Source organism: Perissodus microlepis, chromosome 1 (assembly GCF_051167445.1).
Source record: "Perissodus microlepis isolate ML-2025 ecotype Zambia chromosome 1, ASM5116744v1, whole genome shotgun sequence".
In the NCBI taxonomy this organism is placed as follows: domain Eukaryota; kingdom Metazoa; phylum Chordata; class Actinopteri; order Cichliformes; family Cichlidae; genus Perissodus; species Perissodus microlepis.
Window position 1 is genome coordinate 23,801,854 of NC_140461.1, and position 27,751 is coordinate 23,829,604.

General features: G+C 39.1%; 1 protein-coding gene across 2 annotated transcripts in view; it reads left to right on the plus strand.

The window, feature by feature from the left end:
* gpc6a (glypican 6a) overlaps positions 1-27,751 on the plus strand; it is a 156,338-nt gene that overhangs the window by 97,221 nt on the left and 31,366 nt on the right. The window contains exons 5-7 of one of the 2 annotated variants that reach the window (XM_084936488.1): positions 17,115-17,245; positions 19,116-19,259; positions 22,130-22,159. In XM_084936488.1, the coding sequence (XP_084792614.1) occupies positions 17,115-17,245; positions 19,116-19,259; positions 22,130-22,159 (305 nt within the window). The remainder of the gene's footprint in view (positions 1-17,114; positions 17,246-19,115; positions 19,260-22,129; positions 22,160-27,751) is intronic. The other variant, XM_084936496.1, reaches the window with a different exon arrangement.

Below are 27,751 nucleotides of genomic sequence, written 5' to 3' on the forward strand. Positions count from 1 at the left end.
CTCTAAAGTGGCCACTACAGAAGCTGCATTTCTTTCATATTTCAGCCCTGGATGAGGCTGCATGGCCCTTTATCCACATTGCTGTTGCTGGTAGCAGCACTTTACTACCACTGAGAGACTCAGGCTCATTCGGAGTCACATCTGCTTGCTTAAATTAAGCTAATAAATAAATATTTTTTATTTTTATGGAGGTTTTATATCTGATATTTATATATTGTAAGCTTATTACTATACAATGCAGGTATGGAAATAATTAACCAAAGAAAGGCTGGGTTTTTTCTCTGTCTCTCTGTTTGTCATTGTGAACAGTTTTCAGTGGTGTTCAGTTGGCCGCACCCACAAAGTTCAACAGAGTTCAAATTTGCATATTTTTGCACCCCCCACTAAATAATGAAGAGCTTTACACAAAAACTGTTACAGTGATGATGTGTGCCTGAACAGGGATTAGTAAACATACTTAAAAGCATATCCAGTGGAATTAATTAACTCTTTTAGCTTTAAATTTGGTGTGATTTGTAAAGACCATTGTAGTTTGCCAACTTCTTTCTCTGTGCTGGGCCCATAAACACATTATTTCTCCTAATTAAGATATAGACTTGTGTTGTCCTCTGGTGAGTCCTTTGACACCACAGCGTAAGTGATCCTCATTGATTTTATTTGCTCATTTCTTTTTAATTGCTAGGATTGGGTCCCCGTGTAACTGTACCTTCCCACAACCCACAGTTCATGAAGCCAATGTTTTCTCCTTCCTCCAAGAAAGACTTTCCACGATCTCTTTGAGATCATGAAGATGAACAGTGTGTCGGTGCTTTAAATGATATAGATAGCTTGGCAGAAGCCATACTTTTGCTTTACTTTACAGCAGCGGTCCCCAACCCCCGGGCCTCAGACCGGTACCGGTCCGTGAGTCGTTTGGTACCGGGCCGCGAGAGTTGAGGCTCAGGTGTGAAATGTATGGGTTTCAGGGTTTTTATCGGTTTTCAGCGTTATTTTGTTATCGTTTTGATTGTTAACTCGGTTTTCCTGGGTCTTTTCAGGTGTGTTATGAATAAATCTTCTTTTTTTCGGTACCGGTACTAGTTTTATTTTGTTGTATTTGTTGTATTTATCCGTGACACATTAAAGGCCGGTCCGTGAAAATATTGTCGGGCATAAACCGGTCCGTGGCGCAAAAAAGGTTGGAGACCGCTGCTTTACAGCCTTCAAGCTGTGTAACTGTGCTCAGTTCTGCACAAACCAAAGTTAGTTTTTTCTAGAGGATTTAAGATTCATGCTAGTATGCCATAAGTACTGTACCTCTAAATTAAACCACACACACACACACATACACATACAGACACATGGGCACTCGAACAAGTATCAAGCATTACAGTCTCAGTAACAGACATGACAGGAACAAACAAGGTAGCTGGTGGGGTGTTTTGCCTGTCAAAGAGCTGAAAAGGCTGGATGACTCACTTAGCCGAGTGGAAGTGATCTCCATATCCCCAGCATCATCAAAAAACAATGTCTTTTCTTTGTAATTGCTACTGGCTCTGCAGGATCTGCAGAGTACTGTTTTCCTGCATCTCTGGCACGAATGCTAACACCACTGCCCTTTATATTTACAACCAGCGAGTGGTTTTTGTAATATTCTGAATTAACTAAGCTGTATGATTTATTTAACTGATTTCATCCACACAGGTATATTGAGTGTTGCAAGATTTTATCCTCCAATTTCACATTTGCAGGAGACATATTGTTACTTACTGTGGAGCATATTGTTTTGCATATTTATTAAGGTTGTGGCCAAATCAGACTCCACAGGAATAATTCATTAAAATAAAGATGGTAAAATAAAGTCAGTTAGCTTAACTTAAAAACACTGAAAGTAAAGAAAAATCCATCCTGGTTCTGTTTAACGACACCTGCCAAGCTGCTTATCGACTGATACGTCCCAGTTGTTCCACTGAAATTTTAATCAGAGTAGCCATTTCCCAAAGATGACGCCTACCACTTTTGGGGCACTGCAGGTTTGCAGTATCATATTCAATTCCTTCACTTAACTGCAACATGCTTGGAGCTTGAGTTCAATTTGTTATGCAGAGGCCATTCTTATGTTCCCAAAGTGCTGTGTTCACCAGTGTGAAAATTTCAGCTCTGAAACTTGCTGCACGTGGGTGAGGCGTGCAGTGAGGTTGATGTGTGTAAGCAGATTATGAAACTGGGGAACATAAGCCCTTGGTAATATAGTTACTTTTTGGGTTATCCATCACAGTGAGCATTGCATCTGCTCTTAATGTTTCCTTTACCAGTATACATTTGTTTCCCTGCAAAAAACAGGAAAATTAACAGAAAGGCAGCAGAATTAGGTTTTTATTTTCTTGCAGCTGGAAAAGCAGAAAAATTGCCAATGTAAAAAGACATTAGAGTTGCTGGTAGAAGAGACATGGTATTTGAGGTGTCAGATGAGCTAAAGTAAACCAGAAATGGCTGAAAGCCAAACAAACTGAAAAAGGTCCTATCAAGAATTATTTGTTGGTGTTGTTACTGAGCTACAATGCAGCTGTAAGTGCCTGAGAGACTGGCCGTGCAGGCTGCTAAAAGACAGACAGAAATGTTGGCAGGGTAGTGAATCTTTTGTAATTGATTCACCTCTTACAGCTGCACATTAGGAAAAAAATGTTACAGGAAAATGATGTGATAGCATAATCGTTTTGGCTTTGTTTTTGTTTGGTTTAGATGGCACAATTTTAAAGTGGAACGATTTTGCTTTCTTTCGTTTGTTACAATGTTAGATACCTATAGTTTCAAATAAGGTCAGTGTATGTACATCTTATCTCTTTCAGCCAAAAACTTGTCTAAATGCGTTTTTATTTAACACAGCAACCACCTGCTGCATCCTACGTTTTTCTGCTGCTCTGTTTAGGACTACTTTATAAGTTTTGTTGGTTATGAAGTAAAATTACATTTGCTTTCCATTTTTGGGGAAAAAAGCACTATACTACAGTGGGTGCAGTTTCTTTTTGTCAGTCAGTTTTTAGCCTCAGCCTCAAGCCAATGCACTTGTCCATTAAGGCAGGAAATATGGAGTATGAAGTAGGTTTTTCGGTTAGGCTGCGCATGTGCTGTCAGCTTTCAAGTTCTGGATCAGACTCAGTCTCAAACATAAATGGATGGATTTAAGAAGTGACCATTTTAATCAGGAACTTATATTTTATAGTATTTTTGCAGATTGATTTCAGAACCTGCACACAAGCAGCAGACGAGGCAGTGCTGCTGTAACGAGGCAAAGCAGCAGGAAATCAGAGAAAAGAGAGAGATGGAGCTACAAAGAGACGACTTGTTTCAGACTCAGGATGAAGTGAGGTGCTGCATGAAGAGCTAGCATAAGATAAATAAGGATTTTGGAGCTGTGAAACATGCAAAGCTGTTCTGGTAAAGTCCAAGGATGATTGAAGCTGGACCTCTTCAAGGCAATCCTATAGGTTCTGTGGAAGTGATTGTAGAAGGTTGAGGCTTATCGTCACAAACACGAGTGTTACCATGAATGTCTTTAAGGAAGGATGATGAATATTATATAACATGTGCATGTCAGTTTATCCTGTCATACTTCAAATAAAGCACAAATGTGTCACTTTACTGTGAAACACAACTGCAGAACCCTAATGTGTAATCATTGGCATGTCTGTATGTTCTCATCCTCTCAGCTCTTCAAAGGCAGATCAGTGAGCCCTGTGGGCAAAAATTATTCCATGGCTTTTTCCCAGTTAGTCTTGTAAGGCCCTCATATGTCACATGCCTCGTGTTTATTTTATGTTAAAATTTAGCATTGCACCTCTACAACACGGCGGAACTGAGAGTTTAAACAGGAAGATCAAAAATTCTGTACATATGTTTGTATTTTCACAGGCACTCCCACATCATGAATGCTTAGCAGGTGCTGACTAGCAATTATATGCTGTGATCGACAAGAAATGAAAGGAGACAGCAGGTGCACTGTTGTATTTAGGTGAGCCATTCCGCCACTGAACAAAGCCAGCATAGTTTGTCAAAAAAAGCAAAGCATATAAACAGCGATCCCCGAGTGCAGTGACGCAGTGATTTGCCCCTGACGTGGCGCTTCTTTCCATATTAAAGAGGCAGCATTGTTGTTTATGATTATGGAACTGTTTACTGGCCATGTTTACTATGTCAACCAAAAGACTTGTTCAAAGGGAGCGAGTCTCACTCGGGAATTCTTCATTCATTCATCACGATTACAACCAAAACATGAAGTTGTGAATAAATTTAGGTTAATCATATCCGTTTGCCACCACTTTGTGATATATTTGTCGACTAGAATTTAGAGTAAACAATCTACGTGCTGTTTTTGTGACACCTTTCATGATGAGCTCAGGCATGTGGAGAAAGACAGCTTCGCGACATCAGCTTGGAGTGTTTGTGTGCAGACACTTTCTGCAGTTTGCACCAGCGGATGGTGAAAGTTATTCTTTCCATTTTCATCACTGCAACCCTGAATCACTAGGCAGGCATATATTTATGGGTACTGTGTAGCATTGTGTTCATCGTTTTTAGTACAGCTGAATTGTCCCTTCATTAATTCATATTAATTCTGGAGGGGCAGTTGCTGCAAAAACAAAGATAACCTGAGTAAATATAAAATGCAATTTTTTAAATGATGACTTCACTTATTAAGGACCTACCTACCTGACCCTGTGTGAAAAAGTAATTCGTCCCTAAATTTAATAACTGGTTGTAGCAACCTTGGCAGCAGAAGTTGCCATCAAGCACTTGTGATAGCTGGCAATGAGGCCACTCTTCTTTGGAGAATTTTTTTTAATTCAGCCCCGTTGTACGGTTTTTAAGCATGAACGGCTGTTTAAGGTCACACTAAAGCCATGGTTCCCAAACCTTTTTTTGCTAGGCCCCCCTTTGTTTAATATGGAGACCCGCAAGGGACATGGGAGATAAAAAAAAATTAAGATGAACTTTTGTGAGATCTTGCAAAGAAAAGTAATTCTGTCGGGGAGACCTACCTTGGCACTTGTGCAGGTGAAGCCAAAGGCTACACCTTCATCATATTTTCTAGTATTTTGCTTGGAAGGAAGTTGGTTTGGAAAAATATTTGCTTCATCTTCTGCTTTGCATTTGTGTGGGAGCCCTGTCTGTTATGCTAGCAGTGTCCAAGCGTTCTTTTTTTTTTAAATTCATATCGCGCCCCCCCTTTGGGGCGGGCCCCCCACTTTGGGAATCTCTGCACTAAAGCATCTAAGTCTCATTTAAGTCCAGACTTTGACTCGGCCTCTCAAACAGCTTTATTTAGTTTTTTTTAGCCACTGAGAGGTGGACTGGTGTGTTTCACATTATTGTCCCGTTGCACAGCTCAAATACAGATGAGCTTCAGGGTCGGACGTACTGAATGCAGAATTTATGGTCCCATCGATTTCTGGAGTTCGTCCACGTCCTAAATCAGCAAAGCAGTCAGACACTATCGCACTACCACTGCCATGTTTGACTGTTGGTATGATGTTCTTTTTTTAAAATGCTGTGCGCAGTTTTACACCAGATGTAACGAGACTCAAACCTTCCAAAAAGTTTAGCTTCTGTCTCGACAGTCCAAAGAATATTTTGCCACAAGTCTCGTGGTTCAAATATAAGATGATCCTTTGTGTTCGTTTTGGGCAACAGTAGTTTTCTCTTTGAAACCGGTGGATGCCATTTTTGTCCAGTCTTTTTCTTATTGTTGAATCATGAACCTTAACTTGGAAAAGTAACACAAGTTCTTTACATTTTGTTCAGGGTTCTTCTGTGACCTCCTGGTTGAGTCGTCAGTGTGTTCTTGGAGTAATTGTGGCCGACCATTCATGGAAAGATTCACCACTGCGTTTTCACCATTTGTGGATAATGGCTCTCACCATAGTTCACTCCAAAGCTTAGAAATTGCTTTGTAACCCTTTCCAGACTGATACAGGGAGTGCAGAATTATTAGGCAAGTTGTATTTTTGAGGAATAATTTTATTATTGAACAACAACCATGTTCTCAATGAACCCACAAAACTCATTAATATCAAAGCTGAATGTTTTTGGAAGTAGTTTTTAGTTTGTTTTTAGTTTTAGCTATTTTAGGGGGATATCTGTGTGTGCAGGTGACTATTACTGTGCATAATTATTAGGCAACTTAACAAAAAACAAATATATACCCATTTCAATCATTTATTTTTACCAGTGAAACCAATATAACATCTCCACATTCACAAATATACATTTCTGACATTCAAAAACAAAACAAAAACAAATCAGCGACCGATATAGCCACCTGTCTTTGCAAGGACACTCAAAAGCCTGCCATCCATGGATTCTGTCAGTGTTTTGATCTGTTCACCATCAACATTGCGTGCAGCAGCAACCACAGCCTCCCAGACACTGTTCAGAGAGGTGTACTGTTTTCCCTCCTTGTAAATCTCACATTTGATGATGGACCACAGGTTCTCAATGGGGTTCAGATCAGGTGAACAAGGAGGCCATGTCATTAGTTTTTCTTCTTTTATACCCTTTCTTGCCAGCCACGCTGTGGAGTACTTGGACGCGTGTGATGGAGCATTGTCCTGCATGAAAATCATGTTTTTCTTGAAGGATGCAGACTTCTTCCTGTACCACTGCTTGAAGAAGGTGTCTTCCAGAAACTGGCAGTAGGACTGGGAGTTGAGCTTGACTCCATCCTCAACCCGAAAAGGCCCCACAAGCTCATCTTTGATGATACCAGCCCATCTGTTCAAATCTGCATATTCACTGTGAATCCACTGTTTGTTCATTTTATCTTGTGCTTTTATTTTATTGTTCTTATTCTGCCATTGTTTTACTAAGTGTTTTATCCTATTGTAAAGTGTCCTTGGGTGACTTGAAAGGCGCTCATAAATAAAATTTATTATTATTATTATTATTATTATTATTATTATTATTATTATTATTAAACCAGTACTCCACCTCCACCTTGCTGGCGTCTGAGTCGGACTGGAGCTCTCTGCCCTTTACCAATCCAGCCACGGGCCCATCCATCTGGCCCATCAAGACTCACTCTCATTTCATCAGTCCATAAAACCTTAGAAAAATCAGTCTTGAGATATTTCTTGGCCCAGTCTTGACGTTTCAGCTTGTGTGTCTTGTTCAGTGGTGGTCGTCTTTCAGCCTTTCTTACCTTGGCCATGTCTCTGAGTATTGCACACCTTGTTCTTTTGGGCACTCCAGTGATGTTGCAGCTCTGAAATATGGCCAAACTGGTGGCAAGTGGCATCTTGGCAGCTGCACGCTTGACTTTTCTCAGTTCATGGGCAGTTATTTTGCGCCTTGGTTTTTCCACACGCTTCTTGCGACCCTGTTGACTATTTTGAATGAAACGCTTGATTGTTCGATGATCACGCTTCAGAAGCTTTGCAATTTTGAGACTGCTGCATCCCTCTGCAAGATATCTCACTATTTTTGACTTTTCTGAGCCTGTCAAGTCCTTCTTTTGACCCATTTTGCCAAAGGAAAGGAAGTTGCCTAATAATTATGCACACCTGATATAGGGTGTTGATGTCATTAGACCACACCCCTTCTCATTAAAGAGTTGCGCATCACCTAATATGCTTAATTGGTAGTAGGCTTTCGAGCCTATACAGCTTGGAGTAAGACAACATGCATGGAGAGGATGATGTGGACAAAATACTCATTTGCCTAATAATTCTGCACTCCCTGTAGATGTCAATAACTTTGTTTCTTGGCTGTTTCTTTAGATCGTAACATGTTGTGTTGCTTATTGAGGTCTTTCATTCAGCCGTTGTGGAAGTAATCAAGCCTGGGTATAACTAGTAAAATTGACCCCAGCTTTCCAAAATATGTAGTTAATCAGTCAATTTATGATTTAACAAGGGCTACAACAATATGTAAAGAATCTCCGCTTTACTTGTTTATTATAAACTATTCAGCACCCTAATCTGTGTTAATAAACTCATCTTTACTTCACAAAATAAAACCTACATCTCATTCTTAGTTGGGACAGTGATATTGTTTTAATCCCTATAGAGTAGGAGTAGGTCACACATGAATAGAAGGGATGAATGGCCTGAAGGGATCATTTCCGTACATTTGACTTGACACTCCTCCCACCAACTCCAGAGCAGTCATGCACAGCCCAGTGAGCTGTCCTTTTTTTTCACTTGGGCCAGTCTGGCTTATGTGGTGTGGTGTGAAAAAGTCCAATATGTTCCACCAATTAAACCAGAGTGTGATTCAAGGGGCAGTGAATGAATAAGAAGAGAAATCATTACGAACAAGTCCCATTTTAACATAGATTTTTTTTCAGTAATTTAACTAACCCAGCTGAATCTTATTTGTGCTGCTACCTATAAAGGCTTAAAAATGTCACAGTATCACATGTAAAGAAACAGGGAAAAATCTAAATGTGTGCTTTCCTGAACTCACACATTAAACTGTGAACGCAGTGTAGAAGGGAACAGTGTCATGTTTTGTCATTTATTAGTTCAGTGTCCTAAAATTATTAATTTGTGGTTTGTTTGTTTGTTTGTTTGTTTGTTTGTTTGTTTGTTTGTTTGTTTGTTTGTTTGTTTGTTTGTTTGTTTGTTTGTTTGTTTGTTTGTTTTAATGAAACCAGAGAACACATACTGTGTGTATTATACCAGATCTTAAACGTACCGGTTGAGCATTTAGCTTGATGTCTGGAAAAAATGCCCTTCTTGTTTAAAATAACAAAAATGAAAAGGATTCAGTTTAATCTACCAGTGAAAAAATAAACTTACGCCCAAATCCATTTTTAAAGTTATTAAAAGTTATTAATAATTGTGCTAATTATTACTACAACTCTTTATTTTTTGCTTCTCAACATTCTCAGCTTCTCATCATAGTGGCTGATTTTCACAAATTCATGCACGACCGCTGTGTGTACCGAGGGACTCTGCAGGTAGTTTGCTGGAGTCTTTCCAAATCCCACAGAGTGACAAAAAAGGGAGAGTTTTCTGCTAGAAAATCACCAAGCAAGCTGCCTGAAGCAAAGTTGGCACCATGCAGCAAGCAATAAATAACCATGCCAATACAGCCCACTGTGTCTATCAATGGATAGATGGATGAATAGTAGTACAAATCAATTGTTCATTTGTTAGAAAAATTATATATTTTTTTTTATTTACTAAAACTAAGGCCAAATTACAGAAGATCCCTATCAGATAATTGCAGTAGCAAAAAAAAACCTTTATAAAACAATTTATGAAGAAAAATTTGTGTTTGTCATTGCCAGAAATCTCAGGATATCAAAAAGAGTAAAGCAGAAACAGAAATGACTGCAAATCTCTTTGTGTTTCTACTTTTGGGACCTTTGCATTCAAAGGCATTTTGAAGTTACCCGGGGAGGTGTTCCCTGCCAAAACATTTGGATGTAAATCACATATTTCTACAACTTTGTTTAAACATTTGTTCATAATGTGAATCTGGTGGTCAGTAGACGGGAAAATGTCCCCACAAATGAAATCTGAATAACATAAAAGTCAACATTGTCTTTGTTGTCTCGAAGCCTTGAAATTGCATTTCCAGAAAGAAATCACTTACTGAACCATTTTCAATAAAAGGATTTTTCTTTTCTTTTCTTTTCTTTTCTTTTCTTTTCTTTTCTTTTCTTTTCTTTTCTTTTCTTTTCTTTTCTTTTCTTTTCTTTGCTGCACAGTCTTGGTGACCCTACCCTGTGTCGCAGTGGTATGTTTGATGGTGTGGTGATACTAATTGTACTTTTCAAATTATAGGAGGTAAACAGCTCAGTGCAAATTCATATCATTCACATAACCATAAACAGTGCTAAAACCAAACAATGCCCTGGATGGATGGATGGATGGATGTCACATTATATTACAACTTTCGTACCAGCTCTACGACCCAGTACCATGGCACTGGATGGATTAGTTGACTATACTAAAGGCCTTTTCTTTACTCTAGGGTGTCTCTTTACAGTCATCTAAATGTGTGATCTAACAGCAGTGATTGTGCTGCCACAATCACACATAGCAGCTCTGTTTGGTAAATGAAAGGCGTTAAACAGACTATTGTAGAATAACTTCCAAAGCCTGTGAGCTATCTTCAAAGAAAAGCCAATGACGGCGAGTTATCTTATCAGTGGCTGCACACATCATCTGGTTTTTAAATACCTAATGTTTTGATTATTTAAGTTGTGCAGCCGTGAATATGTGAAGCCAGTAAGTGTGGCCATCACTATACCCAGTCCTTTTTCCCCCCATTTGCCACAACTTTCACAACTGCATGCTCGTGTATAATCTGCTACAGTATATGGTGATGCAGGCTTAGGATGTACCAAGTAGGGGTACCAGTGAAAACAGAACTAGAAATAGACCCCATATTTAGCTTTAAATGTATGCAGATCACCTACAGACTTTCCTTTTGCCTGTTATAACCATTTTAGGTCCTGTTTCAACACAACCAACTCTGGTCACAGAATGACTTCCATTGATTAGATTCACAAAGTATTTGTGCTTAAACTCTGTATAAGTTGGGAAATGCAGAAGAATTGCAAACAGAATAGGTAGCAAGCTTCCTGTTATCCATCTAAACCTGACTAACTGGGTCTAGGACATGAAGCAAGCCAAAACACTTAGACTGCATGGCAGTGAAGGGTAGTGGTGTCGATGGTATCACTTAGAAACTAAACAAGACAATTAAAACAGTACGTGAACTTTAATATCATTCACGGTTTCAAGATATATATATTTTAAAGTTCTTGTATTTTATATTTTATCAGAAGTCATTTAAGCATGTACAACTAACCCCCTCTTAACAGTTCATATGGTTGACTCATACTCGCAATCCATCAAATATTCATTAAGCTATATGAAAAATAGGCTGCCAGAACTCCACTGAGGATATCATTTAGGTCTTTGAGTCTTTTATGGAATGGGTAACAGAATTGCTGCCAATTTCCCATCTACTCTCACTGAATTCCACCGAGGCATTTTATTTTTTTTTTTTTGCAAAAGCATTAGAGAAGTACTCTGCTAAACATAGGCAGCTGAAGACTTCACAGGACTGAAGCTGGTCCCCTGCAATGACCTCCAGCCAGCTCCTGATGGAAATCTAACCAAGCATCACGCCCAATTTGAGACTACAGAGTAAACAAACAGGAGCGCTTTTCAAAGGCACAGGCACTAACAGAGCGAAGAGGGAGACTATCTGCGTCTGTATTCACTCAGTACGCTTTAAAAGCGAGGGCCTGGCATACAGTAGACAACATAGAACACAGACATGTTTGTTCGAATGGTAAATAATTTCCAGTACAAATTATAAACTGAACGCATACACTATATGGACTTATATAGACGCCTCCCCTTTTCCCATCAAAATCAAAGCTCTAGTTTTACCCATGAAAAGTAACATTTTAGTCATTAAGTTTAGCTTCCTTAAAAGACTCATAATAAATTCAGATTTAACACTCATACTCAATGAATCCCTCATTGTCTGTCAAAATCTGAACTTTGGCGTCTGAGATGCTGCAAATGCCCTTTGAGTACGCTGCCTGCGAGTCTGATTTCTCTTCTTAAACAAGCAAAATGTCAAAGGAAAAAATTACCAATCTGAAATGTTTATTAACAACTTCATAAGTTAAACTGTTCAAGCTAATGAGGCCCTTTTCAGATAGTTATTGAATCAGCAAACAATTACATAGTAATCAGGGCAGAATACATAGTATTTGTAAATAATATTAACATACAATGGTTAAAATATAAAATGTAACATAAAAACAGAAATATTACAAAGTGAAACAATGAAATCACAGATATATTGTGGATTAATGGTTAGCTGTCAGTGATTTTCATCATCAATAGCTCATGTTGTTAAGACTGTTTATGTGCTACATAGACACTCAGCTCTCCCACCTTCAGCACTAGTAACCAGAAACATAATGTCATGTTGATAAATGTCTTTGTTAATCTTTCTCTTTATTTATTTTGTAAAGGTATCTGGTTTTATTTAAATACTAGAGATTTTACAGTTTTTAAAAAAAAAATGTGGAAAACCTATCAACAAAGTTAAAGACAGAGATTGGGATCTTGTTTCTGCAGATCTTCGTCATTCGCAGATAGTCAGATCACTGTGTAGTCCACAGTTTTGTCTGTGCGTGATTATAGGGATATTGTTTATATGCACGCTTCGACCACCTTGAAGCCGCTTGACTCTGTGTATCAACGTGCGTTGCAGTTTAGCACAGGTGATTAATTTCTTACTCACCATTGTATCTTACATGAAAAAGTGGAATGGTCCTCCCTAATGAATAAAAGCAGGCAACCTTGCATGAGGTTTATTTACAAGGCCCTACTGCATAGATTGTCAATGTCAGGTCCCAGGACATTTTAGCATTAGCTGTACTTGAAATGAAAATGAATTACTTTATACTATTTTATATTTTCCTGCCTACAAATGGAGACTACAAAAGATCTACAAAGCTACATTCTCTGATTTCATTGAAGCATTTTAAAAGGTCATATATATTTATCTGCAGCTACTCTTGAATATATGTTTCTTAATTTGTGATCACATATAAGGTCATTTCATTATGTGGTTGTATGTTTTTTGTACACAGGTCTCTCCTGAAAAAGAGCTCTCAATCTCAAACAGAGAAACAGTTTAAATAAAGGATTGAATAATAACAGTGATGTTATATATTAATGTTACACTTTTTCTTTTGAATAGGCTGTGTTGCAGCATGGCAGCTGCACAACTCTACTAGACCTGAGAGCTGTTACAGCTTAATTTGTTAATTGTTAATACCAGGTTAGTGATTTAATCTTTGTTTTTAATAGACCCCTCTCGAAAAAGGTTAGTACTCCCTCTTCTGTACTCATCTGTCTCTGAAATCACTCCTCTTAGTCAAGCGGGTGAGCTTAATATCCTGCCCTGTCAATTGCCACTGAGAGAAGGGGGATTTTATATTTTTTAAATCTCATGATAGCCACTCTGAAATGCTGGCCTGAAGGCAGGAGCTAAACACATTCCACAATGGCTGGTCAGGACAGTCTTGAATGGTATTGGCTTTCCTCAGTGCCTCTGTGCTGCACTGTAATTGCAAGAGCTGTAGCTGACTTACCCCAACGATCTTATTTGTCAATTTTACAAGACCCCTAAGCTTTTCTTTAGTGAACAAGGTGAAGTTTCCACACAAGGCTAAAATGCATAACATTAAAACCGATATTATGCAGTTCAATCTCAGGAAAAGTTCCTTAGAGCAGTCACTGGGGGATAAAGAGCTCAGTTTTGACTCTTGGGTAACGGTTTTATATTCTGTCTTTTACCAACAATCAGTGACTATTGATTTGGTTTAACAACAATAACAACTTTCTGACCATTAGAAAGTAATTTCAGTTGCCTAAACATAATCACGCCTGAACCACAGGGGTGTCCGATTAGCACGCACTCAAAAATCATGCTGACAAATGACCTGCTTTGCCATTTAGACACAAGAGCCTCTTGCCCTGATTTTTTTGGAGTGCTCAGTAGTTTGAAACTACTGAGCTGTTTTGAAACTGCATTTGCAAACTTGCACTGCAACAACAAAACATCAGCAGTGATGGGAGAGCGGCAGACAATGTACCGATGCAGTGATGTTTTATTACAGTTTCCTTACTGTTAACAGATTCCACACAAGACCCAAAAAACAACAGCATACTCAAATGACAAGTATTGTCTCTGCAGACTTCCATTGTCGTTGTGTCACCGACTGATACGTTGCTCAGTTATGATAAACTTGGGCATTGTGTGTAATTTTGAGAGGAGCCCACACACTGCAGCTGGCTACTGTAAACATGTTTGCATCATATCTGTTAGCTGATGTTAAACGATAAGTTAATAACACGGCTTTTTCAAAAAGCACAGTTTTTTTAACCTGAAGCTGTGGAGCCATATTCACTAAATAATTTGTTGTCAGCAGAAGCAGTTTTCGATGTTGTTTAAGCATTTTATATTGCATACAGTCATTTAGACCTGATTTAAGTGGCCATGCAAGAGGATGGAAGTTCTGCTTTTTGGCAGCGTCGTTGCAGGCTTCGCCCCCTCAGGCTTCAGACCTAGAGGCTACTTATCACTCCGTGCCAGAACTCTGGTTATAATCACATCTATTTAATGACTTACACATTTGATTCAAACATTACTGAAGACTCAGTGGAGCCAGAACAGTGTTTCTTCTGCCCTTTGGGCTAAATAGGCTTTTCCTGATTTGTTCACATCCCTGCAAATGTCACTGCACAGAGATAGACGTCTCCTTGATATCTCTACCCTTCCATTTAACCAGTGCTATACCCACAGACAAGACTTTTAATTACTTTTTGAGAGACAGGACAGTCTATTATCAAACACATTATTTTCACCTCAGACATCTCCCAGCCCGACTCAATCAATAGTACCATTCTTCTGTATGAACATATTAATATCACAGTCTTATAATGAAAATGAAAAGTGTCAGGTTCGGTGGGTAATCTGTTTTAGGTATCGATTCGTGCCGAGAGTCGTCCAAGGTCACGGCCCCTGCTTTATGTATGTATGTATGTATGTGTATATAGGTGTGTGTGCACATAAAAACACACACATACACTCGCACATGCCTACCAGTGGGTATATTTAGCTCTTTAAGCAACGCTCTCCAGCTTCTTAAATTGTTGATCTATTTGCCCTCGCCTTTTCTCGCAGTTAACTCCTCTCCCCTTACCTTTTCTTCTTCATGACTCAGCCTCTCTGGTGTGCTCTTCCTATATTCAGTTATGTCACTGAGCATTTGCAAATCAACCTAATGATTCATTTCTTACAGCAGCAGAATATTGTTAGAGCTTGGCATCTAGGCTCATCACTCTGCACAAATAGTCTATGTATAAAATTGGGCTGATGAGCAAATATTGCCCAGAGCCTACAGGTGGTAGAGGGTCCAAAACAACAGGCAGCAGATGCAGGGCACGAGCACCAATGACATGTCAGAAAGAGAGATGGGGACATTTTTATGCCTTTGTAAAACACTGAAATGGGAAATTGGGTGTTTTTGGTGTGTTGTGAGAAGGATCTATGGTTTTGCCCCTGTTATTTATATTTACAGAGTGTCACCACCTTCTTTTAAAAAGGAAAAATTGGAATATAGTGCTGTCAAAAGATAATTAAGCTTCTGGGAACTCTACACCGACCTGTGGTACAGGCATTATTCTCACCTATGCAGGTGTCCAAGCTCTGCAGCAAACCTGGATAAGATAAAGGTGCTGTCTCAAAAGCTAAGAAATTATTTAACTAAACCATTTTTTTTTGAAGATTGCTCAAATTCCAAGATACAGTTTTGGCAGCATGATACTAAAGTCACTGTACAGCAGGAAACCTCCCTGGATAAACACAACTGCCAAAGACTTAATGAAAGCAAGAACAAAGAATCTGCAGAGTATAAGAAGAACACTAAACAAGCAAGGACTTTGTCAAGGAAATATTACATAGCTATATTTTTCAGCTGGAAGGTTTCATTGGGGTTTTGAAATAAAATACAAACACAGACACTTAAGTAACACAAGCCATGACACCGATGATTTATAGGTGTGTTGCTGGAAAAGAGAGCAGGCTACAAAATTCACACGGGAAATCAAAACTGTGAACATCTACCAGATGTAGCAGAGTATCTGTCTTCACAGCGAAACATGCAAGAATCAAAACGCTGCTAAAGTGCCTTAAGACTCGTTGCTTTGTTTGCAAGCAGGGACTTCATGACGGCACTTTTGCTGCACACTTTTACCGAGTAAACCAAAACACAAGCTGACTTAAATGTGGACGAAAGTAACAGATCAGCCTGTAGATTGAAGGATTCTGTTAACAGAGTGATGAGACTAAAGTGGAACTGTTTGGATTCATGAATCAAGATGTCATGTTGTTTAAAAAGAGACAATCCACTGAAGAAGAATGTGTTGGCTTAGGTCCCGAGATGATTGGTAATCATTTCATTAATCATTCCTGGTGCATCATTCAGTAGCCAAGAGATGTTATTCACTGAAAATATTCTGACACATTTAAAGAAAAGAAGATGCAGCAATTAAATTAAGACAAGCTGCATGTTTTGGCAGCTGAGGATTTTTGTTTTTGCTTAAAATTCATAATCATACCCTATGTCGTATGATGTTTTTCTGGGGAAAAAAACAGGCACACAGCCTGCCACTGTTTGTGAATATGTGTGGGTTTCGTTTTGTTTTTTTTAATTATATGTTATTTACTTTGCTGTATATGTCATTACTATATTTTCATCCTTTTTTAGTCATAAAACTAGATTAAAGTCGTGGCAGATGGTTGCTCCTCCCTGGTTCTGCTGGAGGCTTCTTCCTGTTAAAAGGGAGTTTTTCCTTTCCACTGTCGCCCAGCGCTTGCTCGTAGGGTCTCATAGGTCTAAACCTTACAATATAAACCACCTTGAACTGACTGTTGTTGTGATTTGGCGCTATGTAAATAAAATTGAATTGAATTGAATTGAAAACTGAAAAAAAAATCTATAATTAAAAGTCAACCTTTAGATGTTGGTTTGGCAGTGCTGGATTAAACTGTTTTGACTTTTACACCAAGTTTGATTCATATGTGAGAAGTAAAGCTAGTTGGTTATGGTCAGGCATCAAAAAACATCATTGTTTGGGTAAAAATCTTTGCCAGTCTTTTTAAACTTTGTTGTCATAGTTGCCATGATGATGCTTCCCTCCTTCCTCTACAAAAAAAACTTCTGACTTTAATATTTCCTACTGAACTGTATCGCATGTCGCTGAACATGAAAAGGCTGATTCATTTGCAAGTAGTTTTACTTATTTTCTACCTGATGTACTATTTCAACCTACAAAAACAATGGAAATTGCAGATTCCTTTTCGGATTTGTAATTTTTGGTTGTCAAGACAATCTCGAGACAGTTGTTTGCCCTGTTGTTTAAACCAGTGTCGCAGTCGCAGAGCTTAATACTTTGAGGGTTTTGTGCTGAAAGCTGATAATACTCAAATGCAATGTTAACATACTGATACTCACTCATAATGGAGAAGCAATCCATTTGTGTTAAATATTTCTAAACTGACATGTGTCCTCTGTGTTTTGACAGATGCCATGCTGCTGGTGGCAGACAGGCTGCAAGGCCCCTCCAATATTGAAGTAGTTATACAACCAATTGACATCAAGATCTCTGACGCTATCATGACTATGCAGGACAACAGCATGCAAGTGTCAGCCAAGGTACTGTATCCTGAAGAAGCCGTGCTGATTTTGTTGAATTTGTGCTGAAAACAGTGTTCACACACACACAATATCTGACCTGATAAACAGTGTGTACATTTTTAAGTAGTGTAAAACCACAAGTAGCATAAAAAATTGCCTTGTCTAATATCTCATCCAGGAAATAATGAGCATAATAACTGGACTATATTAGCAGTCCTCAACTTCTCATCTCATTGCCCCTTTTTATTTTGTTATTCATATGAATCTGCATGATTCAGCAGAAATATGTCAATCTGTGAAATGTAAATGCAACATATATTTGGAGCCCTGTGACAAGCTTTTACACATAACACAGTCTCCTAAACATCACAATTGTATTCGCATATCTAAAATTTGGGACAGGACATATTAACGTTTTCGCTGCTAATTCTGTCTTTGTCCTCTTTAGACTTCAAATTGCAAATTGGCCTTTGGCACATTTTAAATATGAAGTGGCACAATTAGGATATTATCACACAGTGGATGGTTTTTCACTGCCTTTCTTGTCAAAAGGCAGCTTTTTCACTTCATCATTGTTATTCTGATGGTTTCGTGTGGCCCATCTCCATGCCAGAGTTACAAAAGTCACTGTGAATTAGCCGTCACATTGTCTCCCATATCAAACAGCTGTCAATGTGCAACTTAACCCCTTGTCAATGCGCTTGACGTCTCACTTCTCTGAGGCTGTGCTTGGCTGACAGATTGGTGTCAGATTATAATCTTTCACATTTTTGACCATTTCCCTGAGCTGTGTCTTGTTCTTCGTTTACTGCTCCTCAAACCTGTTGAAAACCATTTTGCTTGTGCGATGTACAAGATATTGGAAGCAAAATCATGGTGAAGAATTGCTAAATATTAGAAAAAAGCAGTCTCTTGTCATGACAGCCGTCTAATACATCAGGGTGCTCCATCACCTACTGAGCCAGGGGCCAGTAAACGTGCCAGGGATGAATGCTAATGAGCTGTGCTGTTTGGAGGTGTTTGGGCCTTAAAAGCAATCTGCTGTTCATATGAACCTCTATGAGCCACACACTGATTAATGCGAGATTCCAGTGGTAAATCTGCACTTCTCAAACCATAAACAACTGAACTTTTGTTTGTTAAGTTTAAGAACTTTCCTTTTAAAAAAGCCAAAGTGCGTGCGGGTTTACATTGTTCCCAGGTAGTTACTTTCTCTGTATCGCTCAGCCATGTAACACTAAATATTACAAAATACTACAATTCTGCATTTTCCTCTCCCAAAAGTTTTCCTATTTGCAGTTCAGAATAAAATAAGCCTTTTACTTTTATCTCTTCTGTACGCTGACAGCTTCATTTCAGTTGTATTTTGTGATAACGTGGATGCAAAACAAGGATGCGACACAGAATCCGGTCAGATGTCAGATTTTCTTAGTTTTATATCTCGCTAGGACGACTGAGTAACAACATATCAAGGGTTAATTCCTTTTCTCCCAACAATATCACACTTCATTTAAAAAGAGACTCATCACTGATAGACAGTATTGGTTCCAGGACGGCTCTCTACAGTTTGGCTGTCTCAAATCACAGAGCAGAAATGGTGCTGAGAGCAAATTGACAGAGGGAGAAATATCAGTGGTAGAGCAAAGTACAAGTTTTGTGGGATCAAAATGGACGTGTAATCTACAAAGTAACAGACTCAGCCCTGGCTCGGTGCAGTTTTGTGCATCCTCTGAATGCTGACAACTAAATTATTTATCACAGCAAAGTTCGCTGTCATTATTATGGGGAAATATTGCATTATTATTACAAAACTTGGCAGTTTGTCCACTTTTCCCTGGCGTCTGCCTTTTCTCTGCGGTAACTTTGTGTACCTCTCTTCTGTTTTTAGGTCTTTCAAGGGTGTGGCCAACCAAAGCCATCAGGAATAGGCAGGTCTGTGCGGGGCATCTCAGATGTGTTCAGTGGGCGTTTCAGGCCCTACACTCCTGAGGAGAGGCCAACCACTGCAGCTGGAACAAGCCTGGATAGACTGGTATGCACCGAGACTAGATAATTTCGCCAGTACTGTAAACCTGGATTGAAAAATGCAGTTATAAAAATTGAATGAAATAATAATTACCTTTGTGATATAAACAGCTCCAGAGATGACTGAAAGATGAAATAATTTATGCGGAAGAACTGATCCATTCCTAAAGGAAACCTCGAATACAGAGCCTTGACTTTAAAGCCTAACTCATGCGGTGCTAATGCATGATGATTTCCAGTAAAGAAGTCAGGATTCTGCCAACAAAGGATGCAGAACACACTTCCTTTCTCACATTTTTCAAAAGCTCAACTGATTTCCACTGTACAGAAGTGGAGTGTTTTTGAAATTTTATTGGCAGAGGCAGACTCGGTGGTGGCATGCTGAGTTTAAGGTCAACTTACTGGGGCTCATGTCAAAAGGCCAGAAAAAATAGAGGCTTGTTCATATAGTCCATATAGCCCCCAGGTGCTGTGTGACTTCCACTGCTGCTGTACTCAGACTTAAAATATTTCTGTTCTTTCACTCGCTGCTGATGGTTACAGAGAAAAAGCACAACAGCACACGCTTTTTCAACACAAGCTGGACATGTTGTTTAATACATATTCCTCGTGAGCATGAGAGAAGGGTAAAGCCCAAGCCTTATCCCAAAATGTGCAAAATGTTGAGTGAACAACAGCGTACAAAAGATTCAACATCCACCCACCAAACGTCAGAATGATGAAAAAATGCTAAGACATTAATTGAGGCTACAAAAAAGGTCTGCGGAGCCCCCTGATGCTACTGAGGCACATTGTGTAGGAGGCTGTCACCGTCAAGCTTCGCTATAGAGCTGCGCAGAAGCCCATAAGTTGATACGATGTTAAACCGGGCCTCACAGCCCACGACTCCTCATCTTTTCCCCTGTTGCTACAAAATATGTGCTGCTGTCATGTAGCAGCAAAAGCGATGCACCTGATATTAACTAAGCTGTGTGTGTTTCATGTCAAGCTGACTTATTCTTATGGATATGAAACACACTTGTATGAGTAGGCATGCCTAACATAAAGCACTGTGGTCATAAAGAGATAGACATGCTAAGGAACAATCCTCCTTCATGTTGTTTACACCAAATTCTGGCCCTGCCGTCTGAACGTCTCAGCAGAAATGGAGACTCATCAGACCAGGTGGCATTTTTCCAGTTTTCTGTGGCACCAGGTGTGGTTTTCTGCTGCTGTAGGTTTGATGTGTTGTGCATTCAGAGACACTCTTCTCCATACGTTGGCTGTAACGAGTATTTATTCGAGTTGCTGTTGCCTTCCTATCAACTTGAAGCAGTCTAGCCACTCTACTCTGACCTCTGGCATCAACAAGGCATAGAACTGCCTCTCACTGGATATTTTCTCTTTTTTGACTGTTCTCTGTAAACTATAGAGCAGATAGTTCTGGGGGGGGATCCCAGGAGATCAGCAGTTTCTGAAATACTCAGACTAGCCTGTCTGGCACCAGCAACCATGCCACGTTCAAAACACATTTCTTCCCAATTCTGATGCTCAGTTGGACTCATCTTGACCTGTATGCTGTATGTCCCTAAATGCATTGCATTGTTGCTTTGTGACTTTCTGATTAGATAGTTGTATTAAAGAAGCAGTTGAAAAGGTGTACCTAATGAGTGGATATATTTTATTGTTTTTTACTCATAAAAGTCTGAAATTGTTACTATTCCTGCTGTTTAACATAATATGGCCTTCTACCAAATCTTTAATGAATATGTTATGTTTCTCGACAGTTACTGCTTTAAGTAAATTCAGTTAAAAGACAATTGTGAAGTAATACTAACAGAATATTAGCTGAAGTGTGCACTCACACAGGCTAGAAAATAGCTCCTTATGCTGTAAATTTTTCCTCTGGCCAATCCATTTAGACAATGTTTTTTTTATGTAATCCTCACTCCAACTAGTAAATCCGTTTATTAAACACAGTATTGTCTTTTAAAATAAAAGGTACATTTTATAGTCTTCAACTGTGCAAGTTGTTCCATGGGATTAAAATGGAAAAAAGGAAGGAGCAGAGACGTGATTACAGGCAGCAGAGAGTCTCCATAAGTAGTCTTTACTCCAAAAATAGCTGTAATTGTTAGGAATACCACAGTGACTGTATAAAAGATGTCCAGAACCTTTAAAGTGTTATTCTTGAACACTCCGTATCTTTACACTCAGGCCTCATTTGAAAATTAGAACCAAATCCACTTTTTTCTGATTCATAACATGCACATTAAAATGTGTGGGAAAAATCTAAAAGGCAAAAGCGCATTTAGAGAAAACCCACTGGTTTCACTATCTTTAATAATGTATGCTTACATGCACTCCAGCCTGCTGCTTGCAAAAGATTTGAAAAGTTGTTCCAAGAAGTGGGAACTGGGTAGCTCAGGAAAACATATCTAACCCGTTCTTCAATGTACTTGCATCTCACTGTGTAAATTTATTAGGTGTGTTATGTGTAATACTTACAGTACAAATACATGTGAAACACTGAAGTATTAAAAAGTTGGCGTATTTTGCTAAACTGATTGCATTGCATTGCTTGAAACAACCACTGTCATTAGACCACTTCAGCCTGCGTTCCCACATTAGGCTGCTGTTTGCATGCAGGTGGTGATCTGTGCATTGATCAGACTTGATAGCAGCTGATTTCACACTGGAAAATGTATTGTGAATAAAATGGTTTGAGGTACTCAATCTCATAGGCTGGTGAATAGAATATTTTAGCAGCACCATTTATCATTTAACTTTTTGCTTCACTAACTAGTCATTATCTTGGCCCAATTCTCTCTCTCAGTCTCTCTATTTCTCTGATGTCCAATTAAATCTCTTTCTTCTTCATTTCTCTGCTGCTCTCAGAGGGCTGTCTGGAGGACAATGCAACACAGTGTAAGCTTTCCATTCCTCCTCTTACATTCACAATGTCATGTGTCTCGTGGTGTTTTAATCAACCTGCCAATAGTGCTTCACTTTGCCACATTATTTAGAACTGATATTGGTTGCTTGTTTGTGGCATGTCTGCTTTATTTTTACTTAGTATTTTTGTTTCTTGGTAACTTGGTAACTACACTGAAACTATGAACAGCTGAAACCAATATTTACAATTGTGTTTTTCTGCCTCACATTTGGTCTAACATGGGTTATATTGGCAGAAAGATGGTTCAGCTGTCAGAACTTGCCCTACAGCGTTGGATGGCTTTCTCTTTGTGTTTCTACTGCTGCTCTGCTTGATCTGAGGCTTTAAATTATTTGTTTGTATTGTAGGTTTTATTCACATTAACCCTGTTGCAACCCTTTTATGCATGAGTATTCCCCATTGTTTTTGCTTGTGTTGTGCATGACTTTTTGTATTCCTTGTATAGGTGTAGACAAGCTAAGCAAATTAATTGAGTCTATCATCTAGCACCCAGGAAAATCTGAAAGACTTAAAGAATTGCAAAATTGTTGATATACGCAGCTACAGCTACTGTATAGTACTTAACCTAGCTGCTGTAGCAAACAGTGACTCAGTCTGTTACATAAGTTCAAGTTTAATATTCTTTGTGTTTTTTTAGCACTTACATATAGAAGTTAAATATGCATGTATTAGGTATGTCTTTTAGCACCCTTTGGTAACAAAATTCTGGAAAGGTAACAATACTTGATTTTTTTTTCAGTACAGAAGGCAGCATTAGTGCCGCGTAGAGTTGTCAAAAAACTGATCCTTGGATACTAATTGATGCTAAATATTACTATTGGATCAGATACTCATTTGCAATATTAACAGTGCCATCTTTACAGAGCCCCTCATAACGCTAGCAGCTAAACACCTGAATAGAACAAGCTTGGCGAAGCTTAAAGGCTGACATTTCAGTCTTTATCAAGAATTTTGAGACAATGTTGAAGTATTTGAGTTATTTTGAATGCTTACCTGTCTGACACACACATTGCAGTTAGTCGATGGAAATATCACCCACATTATCCTTCCCCTCCAGTTATTGTTGAGGTAGCAGCTAGCGGCTATGGCTAATAATAACATAACAACATTAATCTTGGAGCTCGGCAGTAAATGTTATCAGTTCTACTGGTCTGTAATATTAATATTCACATAACGGGATAATGTAGTTATTTGTCTATAGAAAGTGATATATTTCCCTTAAAGTCCTGATTTACTAATAATGCAGACTGAAGGTGAGAGCAGTCTACCAGCATCTAGACAGAAACAGTGTAAAGTTCCTTGATAACCTCATTTAATTAGCAATGAAATATAGTGCCAAGAACCACAGGAAATATGCATTCTTTAAAATATGCCTGTTAATTTTATCATTTTTTTCCTCGATTGTGAAAAATGGTTTGGAGTAGCAAGTATTTTTCTGGGGATCGGTACTGAGTTTGAAATTCTAGTATCATGACAACCCTAGAGTGCACACTGTACTGCATGAAAGGCATTGATTGTAATGAATTAATTATTTATCCCTTGGCTGTCACAGGGTGACAGGCGGCGTGCACTCCCGACAGGTCTCTGTTCTATCGCAGGGCTAACACAAAGAGACAGACAACTATTCACACTCACATTTACACCTGTGGCCAATTTAGAATCACTAATTAACTAACAAGCATGCCTTTGGACTGTAGGAGAAAACCAGAGTAATCAGAAAGAATATGTAAACTCTTTCTAAATAATTGTGATGGTAATGTCTTCCAAAAGTCTTCAAACTCTTGAAGTCTTCAAACCTTCAGCATTTGAAGGTCTTTGTGCTTTCGATTGGAAGGTGAAATGTCTGAGTCCTTTTTTCGCTTCTCTCTCACACTCTGGATGTGATTACGGTCTGATTTGTAAAAGCAGCTGCTGATTACATAATCAGTGTCTGGGACTGACTTCAGCACACATTCAAGTCAAGGAATGGTCAAAAGGTGCAGTTTAGTGGTGCAGTCTTTCTTCAATTGTCTGTGGTATTTGAAGTAAAAGCTGTGAGCTTTACAAACTCAGACCAAAACACTAAAGAACTAAAATATTGACGTTAAGGCCCAAGGCATTATAAATGCTGAATTAGTGCTACGATATATATTGAGTACTGCACTATCTCATCTGCCTCGCTCTGAATGATTTTAAGCTGAAAGCCTAACTCGGTGGTTCAGACTGTCAAAGTCCTAACAGCTGAGCACACATCTGTCCTGGCTTACATATACAAATACAGCTACTGGTAAAAACACTGCCTTTTTGAGCTGATGGCTAGCGTGTTCTTTTTTTTTTTTCTTTGAAGCTTAATTGGGGTTTAACTGAATCCTTAATTACTAATAATGCATGATATATATGAATGGTGTGGCCATAGAGTGCTTTCTGTGAAATCTGTCTTCCTGTATGACTCATTCATTACTGGAACTGAATGAACTCTTTGTAATTCAAAGAAGGTCTCCTCTCACACTGAACAAGGGCAGCTTCACCGTCTTGCTTATATATATTGGGTCCTCTGCCTGAGAGCTTGAGGGACCTTGGATGAGCTCAGATGTTGTTCCTGGGATCTGCTGGAGCCACTCGCCTAGCTTGGAGGTCACTTTACTGAGTGCTCCGAATACCACTAGGACCACTGTTCTTCCTGATGTTGCTGTCATTCATTATCGCTACATCTATCACTATGGCCGTCTTCCTCTGCTTGTCTACTACTATGTCCAGTTGGTTAGCCATCACCAGTTTGTCCATCTGTATCTGGAAGTCTCACAGGATCCTGTAAACTATGCTGGCCACTTGGTTATGGCGTTCCATGTATGCCCTGCCTGCTAGCATCTTGCACCATGCTGTTATGTGCTGGATTGTCTCAGGGGCATCTTTACACAGCCTGCACCTGGGGTCTTGCCTGGTGTGATAGACCCCAGGACCACCGTGCAAGGGCCTGTCCTTCCATGACGGTTCTTCCTCTCGCTCCTCGTCTTTCTTGGGTTTCTGCTGCGTTAGGTATTCACTAAACACATGGTCAGTTGACCCTATCTTCCTGATGTACTCGTGGATGTCCGTTGTCTAATCCTGGACTGTGGTACTGACACTCACTAGACCTCGGCTTCCTTCCGCTTAGCATACAGTCTCAGGGTGCTGGATTTGGTTGAAACCTTCATGCATTGTAAGGAGTTTCCTCTTCTTGATGTCAGTGGCTTCTGTCTTCTTCTTTGGCAAGCGTGTTATCCAAGCAGGATACCTGACCACCGGCAGGGTGAAGGTGTTGATAGCCTGGATGTTGTTCTTGCCATTCAGCCAACTCCTCTTCATTTAGTGTTGCGCTAAAGCCTTTTGTTCAGTATACACAGCAGTATTTGAGCATATCATCAACCATGTGTTCCATGTTCAGATTCAAGAGGATGCTGATGGTGTGTTCCTTGCATATGTAGTATTTCTATTCTGTTTTTATTTTGACAGATGTCTGATAGCACAATTCTGACAGAAATTACTTTGTTCTCTGTCTGCTTAGCATTGCTGACCCGGCATTAATGTCGGTGCCTCCATTCTACAAATGCTCACCGAAAAAAATAAATAAATATAAAACAATGATGGATGTTAGATGATTCAGTTGTTGATTTATTCGACTAAATTCTAACTATTTTGAGTCTCCCTAATGGGTTGTTTATTGTTGTGCACTGTTGAAATGGGGATGCAGTTGAAAAGAAAGTAAATCAGTCATTAGCAGTGGCCAGGCCTTTCTCCATGCTCCATTTCACATTCTTTTAGCAGAGTGCCAGGGCCAGGAAACGATCTGGCAAATGGCATTTTTCTCAGGAAGGAAAAAGTGTTAAATAAATGATCACTGTTTTATTTCTTAATCAATCACGGTAATCCAGTGCTGAAAGGCATCAACCTATATGTACTTTATTGTGCAACTGTTACATGGCCACAGTATACTGAAAGAATGGAGGGATTTATAGAGATTTAGCTGAACACACTGTCAATTTGAATGCATGAAAAGAGTCGATCTGAGCATCCCTCAGCTTCTGAATGGCAGCCGGCATCACTATTCCCACATGAAAGTTTCTTTCTGCCAGAATAATCAGTCATATAGAAATCACTCCGCCCAGTGCAATTGTAGACACAACTGCCAATTATGACCGATGGTAGCAGAGCCAAATTGGGTAAATCCATGAGTCATGCCATAAAATGGATCGAGTTACAGCCCTAATGAAATTCTGGCATGTAATGCAGATCTGTTCTCTACAGTTTTTCTCTTTAATAGCCTGTGCAGATCAGCAGGCAAAAAAGAACAAGTGTTAAGACCAGTTAATCTCACTGGCATGCTAATTCGGAAAACTGGGCATGCTGAGCTAATGTTTTAGAAGCAGTAACAACCAAAGGGCTTGAGTGCTTTTGGGGTTTCTAAACTCTATTTTAGATTATGCTGACAGAAATCTGGGGAAAAGAATCTCAGCAGTCTTGACTCAGTTTCTTTTTTTAAATAGAACAGAAAGCGCTATAGTTTAGCCACTTAAGAGCGTGTGATTCTCTCTATACGTGTGTTTAAAGGGAGACATTATGTATCCATGTCTGTAGTCTGCAGGGTGATATCATGAGTTAATTTGAGTTCACTTAATGCATTTTTTCATACAGATGGTCACACATGTTATTAACTCAAAGGATCTGAGAGATAAAAAGTAAAATCCACTGATAATTCATCTCTATTTTGTACATGGGGTGAAACCACACAAGTGCAGAAGATTTTCTGTCTTAGTGGGTCTGTTTTCACGTACAGAAAGCACTCCTCAGTTTAAATTAAACTAAAGACTGAGATGGAAAACTTTTAGCCAGTCCAGCACCTCACCAGGCCTACTTTAAATCTTCATATAATACTTATTATTAACAAAGAATTTAAAATAATGGGATGGTATGAACTGGTTGTCTCAGGACTACCCTCTATGGCTATATAGAGGGCAATGAATTTAACTGTCCAGAGGTAATTCTGTCTGTCAAAAGTGATGAAAATCTGACAGTGACTGATGTGTAATCAGCCATGCTCGCTGAACAGAAACCTGTTTCACAAAATGAATTAGAATTAATGAACATGGACAGACACAACAGATCAATGTGGCCACCTTCTAACTCCTTTGTGTTTAAAGTCAGCTTCATTACTTTGTTTTCCATTGCACCAGTTCCTTTGCTTCAACACGCTTAATTTGGTATAGCTTTCTCTTTCATTTAAAGTATCCTTTAAGTTTTACGTCTTGCTTCATTCTTATGCTAAGCCCAATTGAGCAATTGCCCAAGGATGTCTGCATTCTTCACATTAAGCAGTCTTTTTTTCCAATACTTTTTCACTTTGCCAACTTAGCAGAGCGCACACTAAATGATGCATCACTGATCGTGTATTAAGCGGTGAAATATTTTCTTCCACTGTGGTGGTTTTGCGCTTTTTAATGTTCCCATTTTCACAAAAACACACAAATATAATATTGAAAGAACGACTAGCTCGCAGGACTCTCTGTCAGTGCGCTTGTTCTGCCGCCGAAGGAGGAAAGAACGAAGCT